This window comes from Ixodes scapularis, unplaced genomic scaffold, assembly GCF_016920785.2.
Source record: "Ixodes scapularis isolate PalLabHiFi unplaced genomic scaffold, ASM1692078v2 PGA_scaffold13__105_contigs__length_92229423, whole genome shotgun sequence".
Taxonomy (NCBI): domain Eukaryota; kingdom Metazoa; phylum Arthropoda; class Arachnida; order Ixodida; family Ixodidae; genus Ixodes; species Ixodes scapularis.
The window spans coordinates 62,062,388-62,077,667 of record NW_024609839.1 but is presented as its reverse complement, the minus strand read 5'-3'; the positions used below and the strand labels follow the sequence as shown (position 1 = coordinate 62,077,667).

The following is a 15,280-nucleotide window of genomic DNA, read 5'->3' as shown; positions in this document are numbered from 1 at the left end:
CGCGCCCAATCGTACGCCGCTGCTACGTACAGATCGAGAACAAAACACCGGGACAGGCTTCGCGCGAAGCGCCACCTTTACTAACCCAAAGCATGACGGTGACACAGGCATGATCCTGCCCGAGAAAGCTTCGGCGTAGACGTGACGAACTTCTGGGCTCGCGGAGGGGCGTTTGGAGATGCCTTCACACACTCCGCGCTCGTGCACAAGACTCAAGCACACCACATCCACAAGAGAGGGCTTGCTCGGTGAAATCCTGATTGGACGTGCAAGAATTATTGCGGTGCTAGACTAGTTTTGACGGGAGCTTCTTGACACGGACCCGGAGCACCGGAACCTGCGTCGCGTCAGCCGGACAGAGTTTCTGGAGTTTCTCTCACGCGTGGAACCAAGAATCGTACGACAAAATGAACCAACAAACGCACAAAACGCAACGACGCGCCATTTTTGTTTTGAACGCACAGAAGCAAAATACCAAGAAAACCATGTACCGTTGCCAGACTAAATGCTTTCCAAGTCAGTCTGCCGCCAAACGTCCGCGAGTGAAAAAGGCGCTCGACTTTATCAGTCCGCGCCTCCGCGGAGGAGGCGCGGATCGCAGGAATCGGTGACGTCCCGGTCACGTGGTACACGGTCCGCGGACGAAAATCGCGATTTGGTCCGTCGTGTGAATCGGCTAAGCATTAGCAGTACGAGGAGCAGGAAACGCTGGAGACTGGTCCGCTTGTCGCGCTGGCCTCGCGCTTCGTAAAGTAATGTACCGAATGCAAAAGGGCAGGGAACTAGGTACTGTTGTAGATGCCACAGCATTGTATTGAGCAGAAAGGTTAATGTGTCTCCTGAAAAGTTTTTTTAGAAAAGTTTTATTCGGTTCCTAAGAGGCGATTAAAAAAAAAAAAAAAAGGATGGCCAGGAACACGAATCACCAGCTGTACGGAAGACAGGGCTAATTATTGTTTCATTATCTCGTCGTATATTTCAGTGGTGCAGCCTGCTTACTTGTCACGTTAATAGGGACTTTTCGTAGATCACACGCAAGAGCAGTGCAAGAGTTTTGCGTTGCTTGGGGGAGCCGTCACTTCGAGGGCGGACTGAGCTCGCGCCCGCAGGACCTGCCATCCGAAGCTGACGTTCTACGATAAGTTCCTAATGTAGAAGCTAATTTGGTTCCCCGTGGTTGTCGGCGAAAGAAACCCGAATATGCAGTTACCATTTTTTAAAACAAGTTCAAACTTGAGAACCAAGCTCACTTTGCTTACCCGCCAATTTTGTTCCCCGATGCTTACAAGAGAAAGCGAGTAAGAGTTAAAAGATTTGAGGTAAAATGAGGCAGATAATCGTATACTCCTATTATCTACTAACTTCAACGCATCGACTGCTGTACTCTAAGTTTTTGTCTCTATTTATAAAATGGCGTATTTAGCCCACAACAGGTATAATCACTTTCCAAGGAACTCTGAAAATTAGGCATTAGAACATTCCTGGGTCGACGAATTAGGGCGTGTTGGCAATGTCAGATGTATAAGATGAAAGCAACACAAAGGGGACCAGGACGGGGCATCTCACAAAGGTAAATAACTGAAACTGTATAACTGAAATTCAAAATGAATTACATTTTTTCGCAGAGAGAAGGAAGTAATATTGACGATCTTTTTCTGTCGCAGGGTGATATAAAGTGTATAACTGAGCCTAAACAGCAAACAAAACAAAAATCAAGCAATGATAATAATGCAATTAATGCGAAGGTGCAAACGAGCTAAATAAGAATAACGGTAATAATTTTTAAAGAGGAGGAACAAAGGAGCCCAAAGGACAAACACGAATCTCCAAACAAAGCACGACTGGTGCGCGACCGAAAAAATCCACCTTCAGGCCCTATCGAACAGGGACCTCTCCATTTTCAGTTTAGCGCAACAGCCACTATAGCTGTGTTTGGAGATTCGTGTTTGTCCTTTGTCCCCCTTGTTCCCCCTCTCCAGCTCGGTTCCACCTTTGCATTATCATCATAACTTTAAACATGAAAGCCGTTCACCCTTTTTGGTGTTAGACTGCAGGTGGCAGCTGTTAAAGCCCGTTTCGAGCGCTCCCGTAAACCGTAAATCCCGTTTAGAGCGCTCCACTGGAAATGGAGAGGTCCCTGGTTCGATGACCAGGCGGATTTTTATCAGTCGCGCGCTAAACTTCGTTTCTGCTTCGGTCCGAGCGCGGCCGATGTTATGAGCCGAAAAGCCAATCAAACTGCGAAAGAGGCACAACGTCATGGCGTGCTTTCTGCAGTTGATAGGACCAGCCGGTATTCGCCGTTTCTCTGTGCGTGCTCCTCTGCCGGCTGGTTCTAAAAGCGCAGAGAGCACGCCATGACGCTGCGCTTTTTGCGCTGTATGATTGGCCCTTCGGCTCATAACATAGGCCGCGCTCGGACCTAAGCTGAAACGAAGCATAGTCACCTCTGCGTTTGGAGATTCGTGTTTGTCCTTTGTCCCCTCCCCCCCTTCCCCCCTGTCACAGGTTCGGTGAAAATTAACAATAAAAGATCCAAATAATATCCTATGCAAACAAATTTATAATTTTGATAGGACCGCTGACCGGACGATAGGTCCACGCCCTGGTGACGGACTCACGGTGAGGGGAGAATGAACAACACAGACTCTTTTCTTTTCAGCCACAAAAATAGTTTACTGAAAATACGTTAGACAATGCATAAAACAAAACAAACAAAACTTCCAACAGCAAGTCACAACAGACCGCCCCATAGAGTAAGCGCTGAGGCGCGACTTATGTTGTATGATTATATCTGTACTTGAAAAAAACACAGCGCTCGTTCAGAAAGAAAGTTTTTCTGCAATTTAAGTACTTGCACTCAAAGGAACAAAAAAAAACTAAAGGAGGGATAAACTATACAAAGTAATATGGGGGGTGAGTGGCGCGAACCTGAGTCCGGTGGGTGATGGGGGGGTGACGCGGCCTCTTGCGATGCCGACCGAACCTGGGAGGTCGATGTGCGCCTGGGTGCTGTCGGCGTGGCTCCTCGGCACAGGCACTCACCCACAAACGCACACACACTTGGGCGCCCAAAGCAGCGCTTGGACCAGGGAGCCCAAACTCCTCCCGTGCTCAGCCTTCCGTCGCTACCGCAGTCCCGCCCCAAACTTCGCGTTGCGTACACCCCCGGGCCAAGTCTTCGCGCACACTAACTTGACTCGGCCAACTCGGCTCGGAATCAAGCCGAGGTCCGCACTTTCCCTCGCCAAAAAAATAATTGGTTTTCAACAGTTTCAACAACAAAATACATATCAACAAAAACACACGTCACACTGGCAGGCCCCGCAGTGAGCCTATCCCAGCGAACCATACAGCGCACCCCCACTCGGACATCTGGAAACCATTCCCAACATTCCGGGAAGCCGAGGGACCCATCGCTACCAGCTAAAAACCTCGCGAGAATCGTCCTCGGGACGAGGGGGGGGCCAGGGGGTCATAAAACAGAAAACGGACGGTGCCCGAACCCCGCCGCTCAACGCGCGGGGCCAGGGGGTCATAAAACAACAAAAAAAAAAAACGGACGAGGAACGAACCCTGCCGCTCAATGCGCCGGGCCAGCCGAATAGCCGGCAAGAACAAAAAGAAAAAAAATCAATTCAAAAACCAAACACACAAAACGCTCGAATTCTGTGACACCCCCTCTCTCTCTCTCCAGGGATTATTATCGATATGCAAAGAAACTTATTTGTAGTAAACCGCAACTGCGTTCAAAATTATCATTCTGACGTCATATAAGGTAAAAAAAAAAGAAGCGCAAATGTGAGTCGATTGGCGGTCACTCTTTTTACTCATAAAAGTATGAGTGGGCTACTGACGCACGCGCGTGAATTACGATTTTACCGTTTTGACAGGCGCACACGTGCGCAAACGCAATGTGTTGCGGCGTGTAGTAAACGTTTTTATTTTTTGTTGTTCGACCCCCTCAAAATGCCTGGGAACAGAAAAGATGAGCAGTGGCCATATTCGCGTCCCTTTTCAGTTTTTCTATACAGCTTGACTTAGTGTTGCGGTCTGGCAGGCGGTGCATGCCTCGTCATTGACTTGATTTGTAAGAATTAAAACCCGAGTTCAAGCAGTGTGTGCGACAGCGCAGCTGTGTGCGAGAACACAATTTGAACAATGTAGCGTCCTCAACTTTGTCCGAAGAGCTCTGTCTTGTAGGAGCGAGCGAAACCGCAAAGAAAAACCGCATTTATATTGAGGCAGATGTCATAGGCGACGCTGTCTTGCACTTGTGAGGCCTGGATTATGTCCCCCACCCCGGAGACGCACGCAGGCAACCTCTCTTTGCGGAAGCGCCCCCCCCCCCCCCCCCCCCCCAAAAAAAAAAAAAAAAAATCATAATAATAATTATCGTTTTTTAACAGACAGAAAGCCATAATAATATTGCAACGCGGCCGCAGTAGAATTTTAACGTGTTTGTCGCCATTACAGCCGGACTCTTACTGCTAGGGCGGTTTTGCGCCAGAGCGCGGCGCCACTAGTACTGCTCCGGCGCGCCCTCTGGGCAGCCGAACAGGACTATATCGGTTGTTGGAAGGCTAAAGAAACCTATGAATGGTAAAAAGTCGATTCGTATCTTTGCGTATGGATCTGTCATAATAATAATGATGGTAATAGTAATATTATTATTTTTATTAACACTGGTACATGGAGTCCATTAGTACGAGGAGTGCATTAGGGTACATTTTATGTCTAAAGCGTGAGTACACGTAAACATTGTTACACCCTTAAGGGTGTAAAAAGGGTGTTCCAGATATGTACACCAAGGTGACAACCTTTCAACACCCCAATTTCGACGTAATACACCCTTTCCGATCGTGCATGGGGAAGTAATTGCAAGAACACCCTCCAATTTTTGAAGGGCGTAAAAAGGATGCAGAAAAATGTGAAGTGAGCCAGTTTGTCCTGTCTCTGTGTAAAGCGCGAAACACATGGACGGCAGAATCGTCCGATCCGACGTACGAACGCCGCTCCGAATTGCCGCACGCGTCAGTTTGAGACACACGCTTCCGACCTTGCATACGACATGACGATCCGTTCGGCTCCGCCCAAAAAGATTAGGAGGTCGTTCTGGCTATCGCGTACATTCTTTGCTGGAGCCATCTTTCTCGAATGCGTCAGTGGGACTCACGCGTGAGGTGAGGTGAGGTGAGGAAGACTTTATTGGGTCCAAGACTGTTAGATCCCCGCGTCAACCGAGTCTCTCTTAGGGAGAGACCCTTGACGAAGCGATCCCCTCGGTCGACAGACGAGACGCGATGTTCCCGGCGGCGTCCGAGGCCAGCTAGACTAGAATTTTCTGAGTCGTGGGGTCAGGATCCCGCAGGAAGGATTCCCAGGCGCCTGGTTGCCTGGCTTGCTTGATGAACTCCTTATTATTCGAATGAAGAAGCAGCTCCGGACACCCCCAGAGTATATGGTGGAGTGTGGCGATCTCGCCACAGTTCCTGCAAGACGGGTCGTAGGTATCTGGGTACCACGAGTGCAACTGCGCCGGGTTGAGGAAGGTCTCCATCTGGACTTGACGGAGGATGGTGGATTCTGCCTTGTTGAGAGTGCTGTGAGCCTCTGGGTAGGCTCGGCGTTCTACTCGGTAGTGGTCCAGCACCCCCTTAAAGGTGTAGAGGTTGTCGTGGTTCCACGTGGCGAAGGTCGAGTGCTCACTTGGTGTGCTAGCCCGGTTGGTAAGAGCGCAGGCTGCACTGTGAGCACTCTCGTTGCCTGGGAGTGACGCATGGGCTGGAGACCACAGTATGCGGACTGGGTGGTCAATCAGACGATGACCAGTGGCGATCTTGAGGGCTTTGTCAGAGATGTGACCACGCATGTACTGGCGGATGGCCATCTGGGAGTCACTGACGATGACTTTCGTGGTGCTGAGGGTGAGGGCCAAGGCGATGGCTGCCTCCTCTGCCTCTCCACTGTTGCTGGTGTACATGCTGCCTGCCGTGAGGATTTGGCCGGAGCGATTCGTAACTGCAAGGGTCATTCGACCCCTGTCAGCTGAGGCTGCGTCGACATAGGTCACCTCGGAGTCGTCGTAGCCTTGCTGTAGAGTGTTCTCCAGAGCCTTCACTCTGGCCATGCGTCTGCCTGCGTCGTGCACTGGATGCATGTGACGAGGCAGAGGCGAAATCTTTAGTTGCTCGCGTAGCTCGTTTGGAAGCCAGCCTCGCGTATTGTGCCCTGTTGGGTAGTAGTTGATGCCCAAAGATGTGAGGATGGTTCTTCCCGCTGTGGTCAGAGATAGCCTTTCGTAGTGGGCTATCCTCTGTGCCTCAATGATTTCCGAGAGGGTGTTGTGAAGCCCAAGCTTCTCGAGTCGCTTGGTCTCTGTTGAAGGTGTTAGGTGAAGCGCTTTCTTGTATACGCAGCGGATGATGCGATCGATGGCATCCCTCTCCGTGAGTGTCAAGTCCAGGAAGGGTGCAATGTAGGCAATCCGGCTAATCACGAAGGCTTTGATAAGGCGAATGACATTCCGCTCTTTCATCCCGTACCGTTTTCCGGCGATTCTTGCTATGAGTCTTCCTACTTGCTGTGCGTGGTTACGGAGGACTCCGATGCTGTATGTGTTCTTGCCATTCTCCTGCAACCACAGACCGAGTATCCGAAGTCGCCGGACCCGAGGGACGTCTTTGCCTCCGACCTGCAGTATGATGCCTGAGGGAGTTTTTACCGTGGTGCCGGCCATGAGTAGCAACTCCGACTTTTCCTGAGAGCAGGCTAGTCCGCGCTCCTTAGCGTAGGCTTCCACGATGCGTATAGCTTCTTGCAGCGAGTCTTGGATGGCGCCATCGCTTCCTCCTACCATCCACAGAGTGACATCGTCTGCGTATATGCTGTGGTGAAGGTTGGGGATATCTTGTAGTTTCGTCGGTAAATCTTTCATGGCCGGCTTCCCGTCGCCCAGGTCAGTCGCGTTTTCTTGTTCGTCCCGCCAGACCCATTACGTCATCATGACGTTCGCGCTAGCCGTGCTGTCATTGGCTGGACGCTTCCGACAGTCCGTCCGCCGTGCGAAACTATCTGGCACGCCGGACGCACGCCGGATCGCCAATCCGACGTCTGAAGCGACCAAACTTTTCGGACAGGGAGTCGTATTGCCAGATCGGACGTCGGATATCGGATGGATTTTTCGCGTATGTGCTTTGCGCTTAATTGTTTTTCTCATCTTCTGAGTCGAACACCCCTTTTGAAGGGTGTTCGCGAAACTGACACCCACTTTAGCGAGGTTATTTTAGCGACAATCTCGAATAATTTTTGCTTCTAATAATGCTTTCTATTGGAGGTACATTCCTTGAACTTAGATATATTTCGAATCATCGCGATATGTTGACGAGAACAGAGCAACATAGTGTGATCTTCGTAATGGTGGAGGTGCGCACCTGCGGATGTGTGTCTTCGAATTGTCACCAGAGTCATGATTCCTCTCTCGTACGCGACCCATAACATCCGTGTTTGCCGTTTCTGTGTACGTGAGAACTGTATGTGGTGCTTGTTTGTAAACTTGGTGCGCGTAAAAAATATCTGTAGGATGCTGCCAAGGTGGCAAGCACCCCCTTTTTCGGGTGTTCTCTTTACACCCCAAGGGTGTTGCTGTAATACCCTTAGGGTGTTCGTGTAACACCCCAGGGCTAACACGGTGTTAGCCAAAGGGCCGGCTTATTTTTAAGGGAGTAAACAAATTAGTATGTTGGAGAGAACCAGGGCGATTGGGCGTGTTACAGACGGGGGAAGATCCGTAGGTTAGTTCTGTGGCATAATAGAACAGGCTGCTGATTCGTCTTTTCTGCTCCGGAGCACCCGAAGAAGGGCCTCCACTGCTCGAGCTCTTCGCTTTTTAGCTCTGAACGTACTGAGGTGGTGCAGATGTCCCATGAAGACTCACAGGGTAACCATGGAACGTCCGGACGTGCCCGAAGACACGACCCAAACGAGCCCGGGGCCGGGTAGCACGGATTTTCTCGGGCCTGGGCCGGGCTTAAGGGAGCGGTGCAACGATATTCAATTGGAATGTTTTTCACTTGACACGAGCTTACTGGCACACCTGGGACTCAAGGATGCTCACACGCAACGCCACTGGCCAAGAAACTTCTTTGTTGCGGTGTAATTTCAAGGACAAAAGCGATAATTTTCATTCAATCTCTCCTTTGCAAAATTTGATGACGTAACATGGGGATCGCGGTACACCCAAGTGACGATATTTGAATGCGGTTCATAGATTGGACCCGAGCATTGCGTGGGCACTCGACTTGGGTTCGTGATAATTGCTAGCTCGAGAAGCATTCGGGTCCCGCACCCGTGTTCAATCGCTGCAACAGCAGCCGAGCCATAACAATGTCTGAAACTCAGCGCGTGTCCTGCGCTTTGCCAACCCCAGCGCGTGGCTATGATCAACATTGGCGGCATAGCCACTGTGGGATTCTAGTTTACCCCAAAGTCCTCAGTGAGGCAAATACCCACTCCGTAACTCGTCGGATGCAATAAAGTAGGTTTCGACTTACCTTGCTGATCGCTGTGAGGCAACACCCACTCCGTAGTTCGCTGCTATGGCGGCTACGGCCGGGTCCGTCCGTTGACTGCCGTTAGGCTCCGGTGGACGGGAGACCACACCAAACACAGGGATACCGTAGAAACGTGTTTATTGGGCTTACGCCACACGCTTTGCGCCCGTAGGCGGAACAAAAGAGAAATGAGGTTGGCGCTGCCTTAATTGACAGGATCACCAGGAGAAAGGTCCGCGCTGCCGGAACTGGCAGGATCACGGAGAAGGGGGAGCAGTAAAATAACGATGAATACTCCGTCGAGCGTAGCCCCCCCTAACCAAGAGCCCCGGCCACAGGTGGGTGGCCGGCTTATGTAGCCTGCGGGAAATAGACGCGCCCGGGGAGGCCGGTAGAAGGTCACTCGAAAACGGGACGCGTCCATAATCACTCCCAAGGGTGTGCCGATGGCGCGTTCACCCAAAAGGGCAAGGGAGAACTGGCCCCTTCGGGGAATTCGGCCTCGTGGTTCCTTGTATCCGGGAGGCCGACGCCATTGGTGACGACGACTCCCACGGCCTGCTTGAAGCTAGGCCTAGATAGGGATAGAGGGAACCCAATGGTTCCCACACTCCCCCCTTCTTAAGGCTTAGGTAGGACTTGAATAAAACAAAATGTCCTACCGGCTCTTAAAAACAAAAAGAACTAAAAAAAAACGACCGCGTCCGGTGCCTACCCCCACATGCCGGGGTTCACAAATACGGTCTGTTGCGACGTTCCCGGCGTTCGCTCACCGTCGTGGAGGTGGTTCGTGGAGCCCTTTGGACGGGAACAGCCGGCCCCTGGACAGAGTGTTGTCCGTCGCCGCGCGGGTCCCGAAGTCGAAGGGCGGGCAGGACCCCGCGCAGCCGTCGGTCCCGGTGGCGCATAAAGCCGCTGAGCTGGGCCATTGCTCACAGACGGCGGCAGTGTCTTCCGTTTGTGGGGAAGCTGCAGGCCAGTCCGTGGTCAGAAGGTCATCGCAGTACGAGGCTGTATTTGCCTGTTTCGTCGCCGCGCTTTGTGCGAGCGCGGGGTTGACCTCGACAAGCGCAGGTGCGCTTCGCTCAGCAGAGTGGGCTGGAGTGTCGCGGAGGGGGATGCCTCGGGCGCATTCCGGACATGTTGGGTCGCCTCCGCTTAGAAGCGAGCTCGGCTCAAAAGACACTGCATTGTGTCCGTGCGTGGCTGACCTGGCCACTAAGCCGTTGGGTGGCGTCGGGTTTCGGGCGTTCGCCTCTCCCTCCGTCCACGAAGTCCAAGGCCGGAAATTGGCCTGGTTCGCTGTCATTGCGAACGTGCTGCTTTGTTTGCAGACGCCGGACGGGCCGCACGTTGGGGCGCCAGATGTGGGATTCTAGTTTACCCCAAAGTCCTCAGTGAGGCAAATACCCACTCCGTAACTCGTCGGATGCAATAAAGTAGGTTTCGACTTACCTTGCTGATCGCTGTGAGGCAACACCCACTCCGTAGTTCGCTGCTATGGCGGCTACGGCCGGGTCCGTCCGTTGACTGCCGTTAGGCTCCGGTGGACGGGAGACCACACCAAACACAGGGATACCGTAGAAACGTGTTTATTGGGCTTACGCCACACGCTTTGCGCCCGTAGGCGGAACAAAAGAGAAATGAGGTTGGCGCTGCCTTAATTGACAGGATCACCAGGAGAAAGGTCCGCGCTGCCGGAACTGGGAGGATCACGGAGAAGGGGCAGCAGTAAAATAACGATGAATACTCCGTCGAGCGTAGCCCCCCCTAACCAAGAGCCCCGGCCACAGGTGGGTGGCCGGCTTATGTAGCCTGCGGGAAATAGACGCGCCCGGGGAGGCCGGTAGAAGGTCACTCGAAAACGGGACGCGTCCATAATCACTCCCAAGGGTGTGCCGATGGCGCGTTCACCCAAAAGGGCAAGGGAGAACCGGCCCCTTCGGGGAATTCGGCCTCGTGGTTCCTTGTATCCGGGAGGCCGACGCCATTGGTGACGACGACTCCCACGGCCTGCTTGAAGCTAGGCCTAGATAGGGATAGAGGGAACCCAATGGTTCCCACACCACCAATGTTGCTCGTTCTTCATTATTTTTTTTCTGGGACTTCTATTGCGTGGGGTGGAAAACGAACGCGTGTTTCATAGGTAATTAGGGATCCATTTTAAGCGGTATTAGCGCAAAGTACAAAAATTGTTGCACCCGAAAAAAACCTTTTTCGGGCCGTGCCAGCCCGGGCAGCTCTTAGCAATCGTGTGCCGCAAATTCTAAATTGCTCATAACTAAAAGTGTGCTCATCGATATTTTAGGCTCAGTGAAAACAAACAAGCGAACTGCAAAATCGCCACGGCGCAATTAAAAAAAAGAAAAAAAGAAATACGTTTTGCATTTTAAAAGTTTTCAAGTGGATAAAAGAAAACGTATGGGCTCCACCAGCATAGTAGGAGAGTGCGCGTTTTATGCTTGGACAGTTCTTTAGGTTCAAGCCTGCGAATCTCTGCGGGCTCATGTTTATAATCGGTCAGACTCAAGCTCATATTAAAAAAAAGAAAAAAAAAAAAAAAAAAAATGACGGGCTGGGACCGGGCAGTGTTTCTACAGGGCCGGGTCGGCCCGGGCCTAGAAATTTCGGCCCGTGCAGTGCTCTAAGCTGCACCTCGTGGCTGCACCGATATGCGGCCGGTGTCACGTAATGTGAATTTCCCGCTGAATTTGGCGGGGAAGCTGAACTGGTCACATAACGTCAATTTCTCCGCTAAATTTAGCGGAGAAATTGAGTAAATTTGTGTATAGGTTAATGAAGTGAATGCAAAAGCGCAAACGAGCTGGTTTAGATTAAATATGACATAAACCCCGTGACTGCAGGCAAAAAATAACACGACCACTAAAAGGTCCCGAGACCTTTTAGTGTTTCCGCCGTTTTTTGCCTGCAGTCCCGAGGTTTATGTCATGTGGTTACGTGACACGAAGCCGTGTGACGTCATTTTTCCCGCTAAATTTAGCGGGGAAACTGAATTAGTGTTCAGGTCATGGCACGTCATACTTCCCGCTAAGTTTGGCGGGAAAATTAAATCGTCGTTGAGGTCACGCGACGTCAATTTTCCCGCTAAATCTAGCAGGGAAACTGATTTTGTGTAGAGGTCACGTGACGTCAATTTCCCCGCTGAATTTAGCGGGGAAACTGAATTTGTGTATAGGTTATGTTAAAGTCACTGTCCAGTGACCTTATAAGGTTACGAGACACGAAGCCATGTGACGTCATTCTTCCGTCTAAATTTAGCGGGGAAACTGAATTTGCGTGTCAGTCACGTGACTTGACGTCATGTGACATCATTTTCCAACTGAATTTATGTGTATATCACGTGACGTCAATTTTCCCGCTAAATCTAGCGGGGAAACTTCACCCGGCTTCACGAAATCCTGTTTCACGTTAAAATTTGAGGACGTCCGCTGAACTATGTGTGGTGCCAGGAGATGCAGGCGGGACATTTCAGAAGTGCATTTTCTCGTGATCCGGTGCTGATGGCCTCGAGTATGTTACGCCGTAGTATGTTTATGCATCCGCTCGGGGCTCCGTCCGTCCGGCGCAGGGAGTTCCCTGCGCCTGGACAAGCGTGCTGCGTGCAGTCCCCGGGCCGTGCCTGTGCGCGTGCCCCAGCCCAGGGACCCGGAGGCCCTGCATTACCCGACCTGCACGGACGTGGACCGCTGCGCTGGATGCTGCGGCCACCACCTGCTCGGATGCAGGCCGCTGGCCGTGCGCCGCGTCACCCGGCAGGTAATCGACGCCCGGCGATGGTCATTGATAGTAGACCTGTTGCAAAACGCGTAACATGCTCTCCGCGGCGCCGAAAGGAACTTTGGGAACTGGCTGTATAGATCCGGCTGCAGCAAACGGCCGAGATAACGGACTTTTCCGTGTCACACGATAGATAGAAGCAGCACTTTTTTCCTTTTTTACTGGTTTGTTTGACATGAAGTGAGGAGGAGACAGCGGTAGTTGAAGTGTCTACAATCCCCCCTCCCCTTCATTTTTTGTACGAATTGTGCTAGTTGATAATGCACAAAGCAACTGAAGTAAAGCTGAAAGCAAGCACTAAAGAATAAAAAGCACCAGAAGGACGATACGAATTAAATTTTGGAGCGCAGCTCTTAGGCGCCCGTTTCCGGCTTGAGCGGCGTCGGCGTAACCGCGAGGTCACGTGACCCCCCCCCCCCCCCCCCCCGAGGTCACGTGACCACCTCCCCTGAGGTCAGGTGACCCCCCCGGAGCATATTAAAGAATGAGGGAAGGAGAAGGAGGAGGAGTCTACCCCACCTTCAGTATCCTTCCCTCCTCCTCAAGAGCTGCGCTCCAATTCGGCGTTACAGGGAGTTGTAAACGGCTTTCACTTTTTATGGATTTCATTATTTGTATTAATGAAGACGTGTCTGAAATGGTTTATTGCTCCCAAATATAGCGAGGTCTGTGACGTCATGACACGTGACTGAGAAGGACTATGGGAAGCTGTGAGCGGCCGGGCCTCGGCCGACAGTTTTCCCACCAAATCCAGAGGGAACTTCGGTGCATTATGACAACTGTCCGCCTTAAGGTATCGTCAGAAAAATTCGACAACCGAATAGTTGACCTAGCGTATCAGTCACCGACGGGGTGAGAATGACAAAGTCGGCGTCTCGTTATCACCTCGAGCGTGCACGCACAATCGAAGCACAACGGAAGGCAGCGAGCATGTGCTGGACGTTGGACATCCGAGGAGACTCCCCGCCATAATCATCCTGCCAGTGACAGTAGACTTGTAGGTCTCCTCGCGTGTTGCGCATGTCCATCGTCGGGTGTCCCGCGCAGGTGTTCTCCCTCCGACTGGCGTCGAACAAGTCCAACGCCATCAACTTCGAGGGCTTCAAGAAGGTTCGCCTCGTGGAGCACGTCAGCTGCCACTGCGAGTGCAAGGTAAAGGAGTCCCGGGGAGGGTCGTACCTGCGGCAACGGGAGGTGTCGAATCCGCTAAAACACGAGCCAGAAGAAAACACCACTGCGGTGGCGCTGCTGTAGGAGCTGCACATGCGCACATGCTTTACCGTGTACTTTCGTGGGCAGACGGTCTTGGCCAGAGACCATCGGAGAAACGCTGCGTCGGAGCAGGTCGGAGTGCCTTGCCAGGCTTATATTTTGCCGAGCTCCCCGAGTCGTAGGACTAGGGTTCCATCGTAGCCTGCGCAAAACTTGGGACAATTTCGTTTCGTGAATACGAATTTGTTTTTACGTTTTGTCGTATGTATATTTTTTGGCGCAAGATCGTTTCGTGAATCCGACCTCAGATATTTATAGTGCCTGGCGGTCACAAAATGAAGCCGTGAAAGTGAGTTAAGGCTCGTGCTTTCTAACGCCAGCGCGTGGCTATGATCAATGATTTCCTTACACACCCCTAGAAAGGGTGTAAACCCTCCTTTGTTTTTCTAAAGGCATTCGGGCCCCTAATTCGCAACGACCTCTATTCTCAATGCCCCCCCCCCCTCTCCCCAACGCTCCCACTAAAAATATAGTTACACCTCTTAATTTCAATTCCTGGGGAAACCCTTGGCTATGATAAACGTTGGCGGCATATAATCGGCTTCAGACCAGGTTTTCTGGCTGCGAGTTGAGAATCTAAACGGTGCTCTTTTTTTTATTTTATTTTCTTCTTCGACTGCGATTGCGTGAGGAAAACTTTAACGCAAGTTTTGTAGGTTACGAATGATCAAGGACTAATTCGAAGCGGTATTTATTTACTGAAAGTACAAATATTTTTGCACCACCCGTTTAATGTGTGGAACTCAGCGCGTCCCTTGTGCTTTGTCAACCCCAGTGCGCTGCTATGATAAACGCTTGCGGCACATAACTGGCTCCAGACCACGTAACCGCTTGTTCTGACTGCAAATTAAAAAAAAATAAAAAAATAAAAAGTTTTTTTCTTATTGTTATTGCCTGGAGAAAAAAAAAATGAATGTGAGTTTCGTAGGTTATGAATGTCGAGGGAATAATTCTAAGTGGTATTCGCTGAAAGCACGAACATTGTTGCTTCACCCCTTTCAATCCAGGTGCGTCCGCACCACTGCAGCGGCAGTCAGGTGTACCGGGAAGAGTTGTGTCGCTGCGTCTGCCCCAACACCTGGATGGCGCCCAACTGCACCGAGCTGCAGGTGTGGGACGGGAGACGCTGCGCCTGCGTTTGCCGCCACACCGAACTACAGTGCTCCACGGGCTTTCACTTCGACCACGGCGCCTGCATGTGAGCCCGCCAGATGGAGCACGCCGCCGCCCGATTTAGCGCCTCCGGGCATTATCTGTCCAGTCGTTGGGTAGATGCATCCAAAAGGCTCTGATGATGATCTGATCCCAAGCCTTTCAAAAGTAGCTCAAGGTTTGGTGTGCTAGTTATTTGTTTATTTATTTATTTCGGGTTACATATGCACGAGTGTAGAAATAACTCAAGCATATGTACCCCCCCCCCCCCCCGCAAAAAAAAAAAAAAAAAAAAAGAAGCAATGCAAGCATGCAGGAAAACACACTCAAACAAAAGCAAGCCCTGAATAAGATTGGTTACTCGCATTCCAGGTACCTGCCAGATAAAAACATCAGCTGAGGAAAATACGCGCTAACAGCAAAAACAAATAGCTCTCACTTGCCGCGTGACACATGAGTAAAAAAGAACACAGATGTAGTTTTATCAACTATGTTCTAAGAGTAAT

The 15,280-nt window shown here is 51.2% G+C and overlaps 1 protein-coding gene across 1 annotated transcript in view; it reads left to right on the top strand.

The window, feature by feature from the left end:
• Positions 1-14,824, top strand: part of LOC8035595 (platelet-derived growth factor subunit B) — a 28,952-nt gene extending 14,128 nt beyond the window's left edge. Inside the window, exons 5-7 of the mRNA XM_029987129.3 lie at positions 12,142-12,329; positions 13,398-13,502; positions 14,630-14,824. Of these exons, the coding sequence (XP_029842989.2) occupies positions 12,142-12,329; positions 13,398-13,502; positions 14,630-14,824 (488 nt within the window). The remainder of the gene's footprint in view (positions 1-12,141; positions 12,330-13,397; positions 13,503-14,629) is intronic.
• The last annotated feature ends 456 nt before the right edge of the window (positions 14,825-15,280 follow it).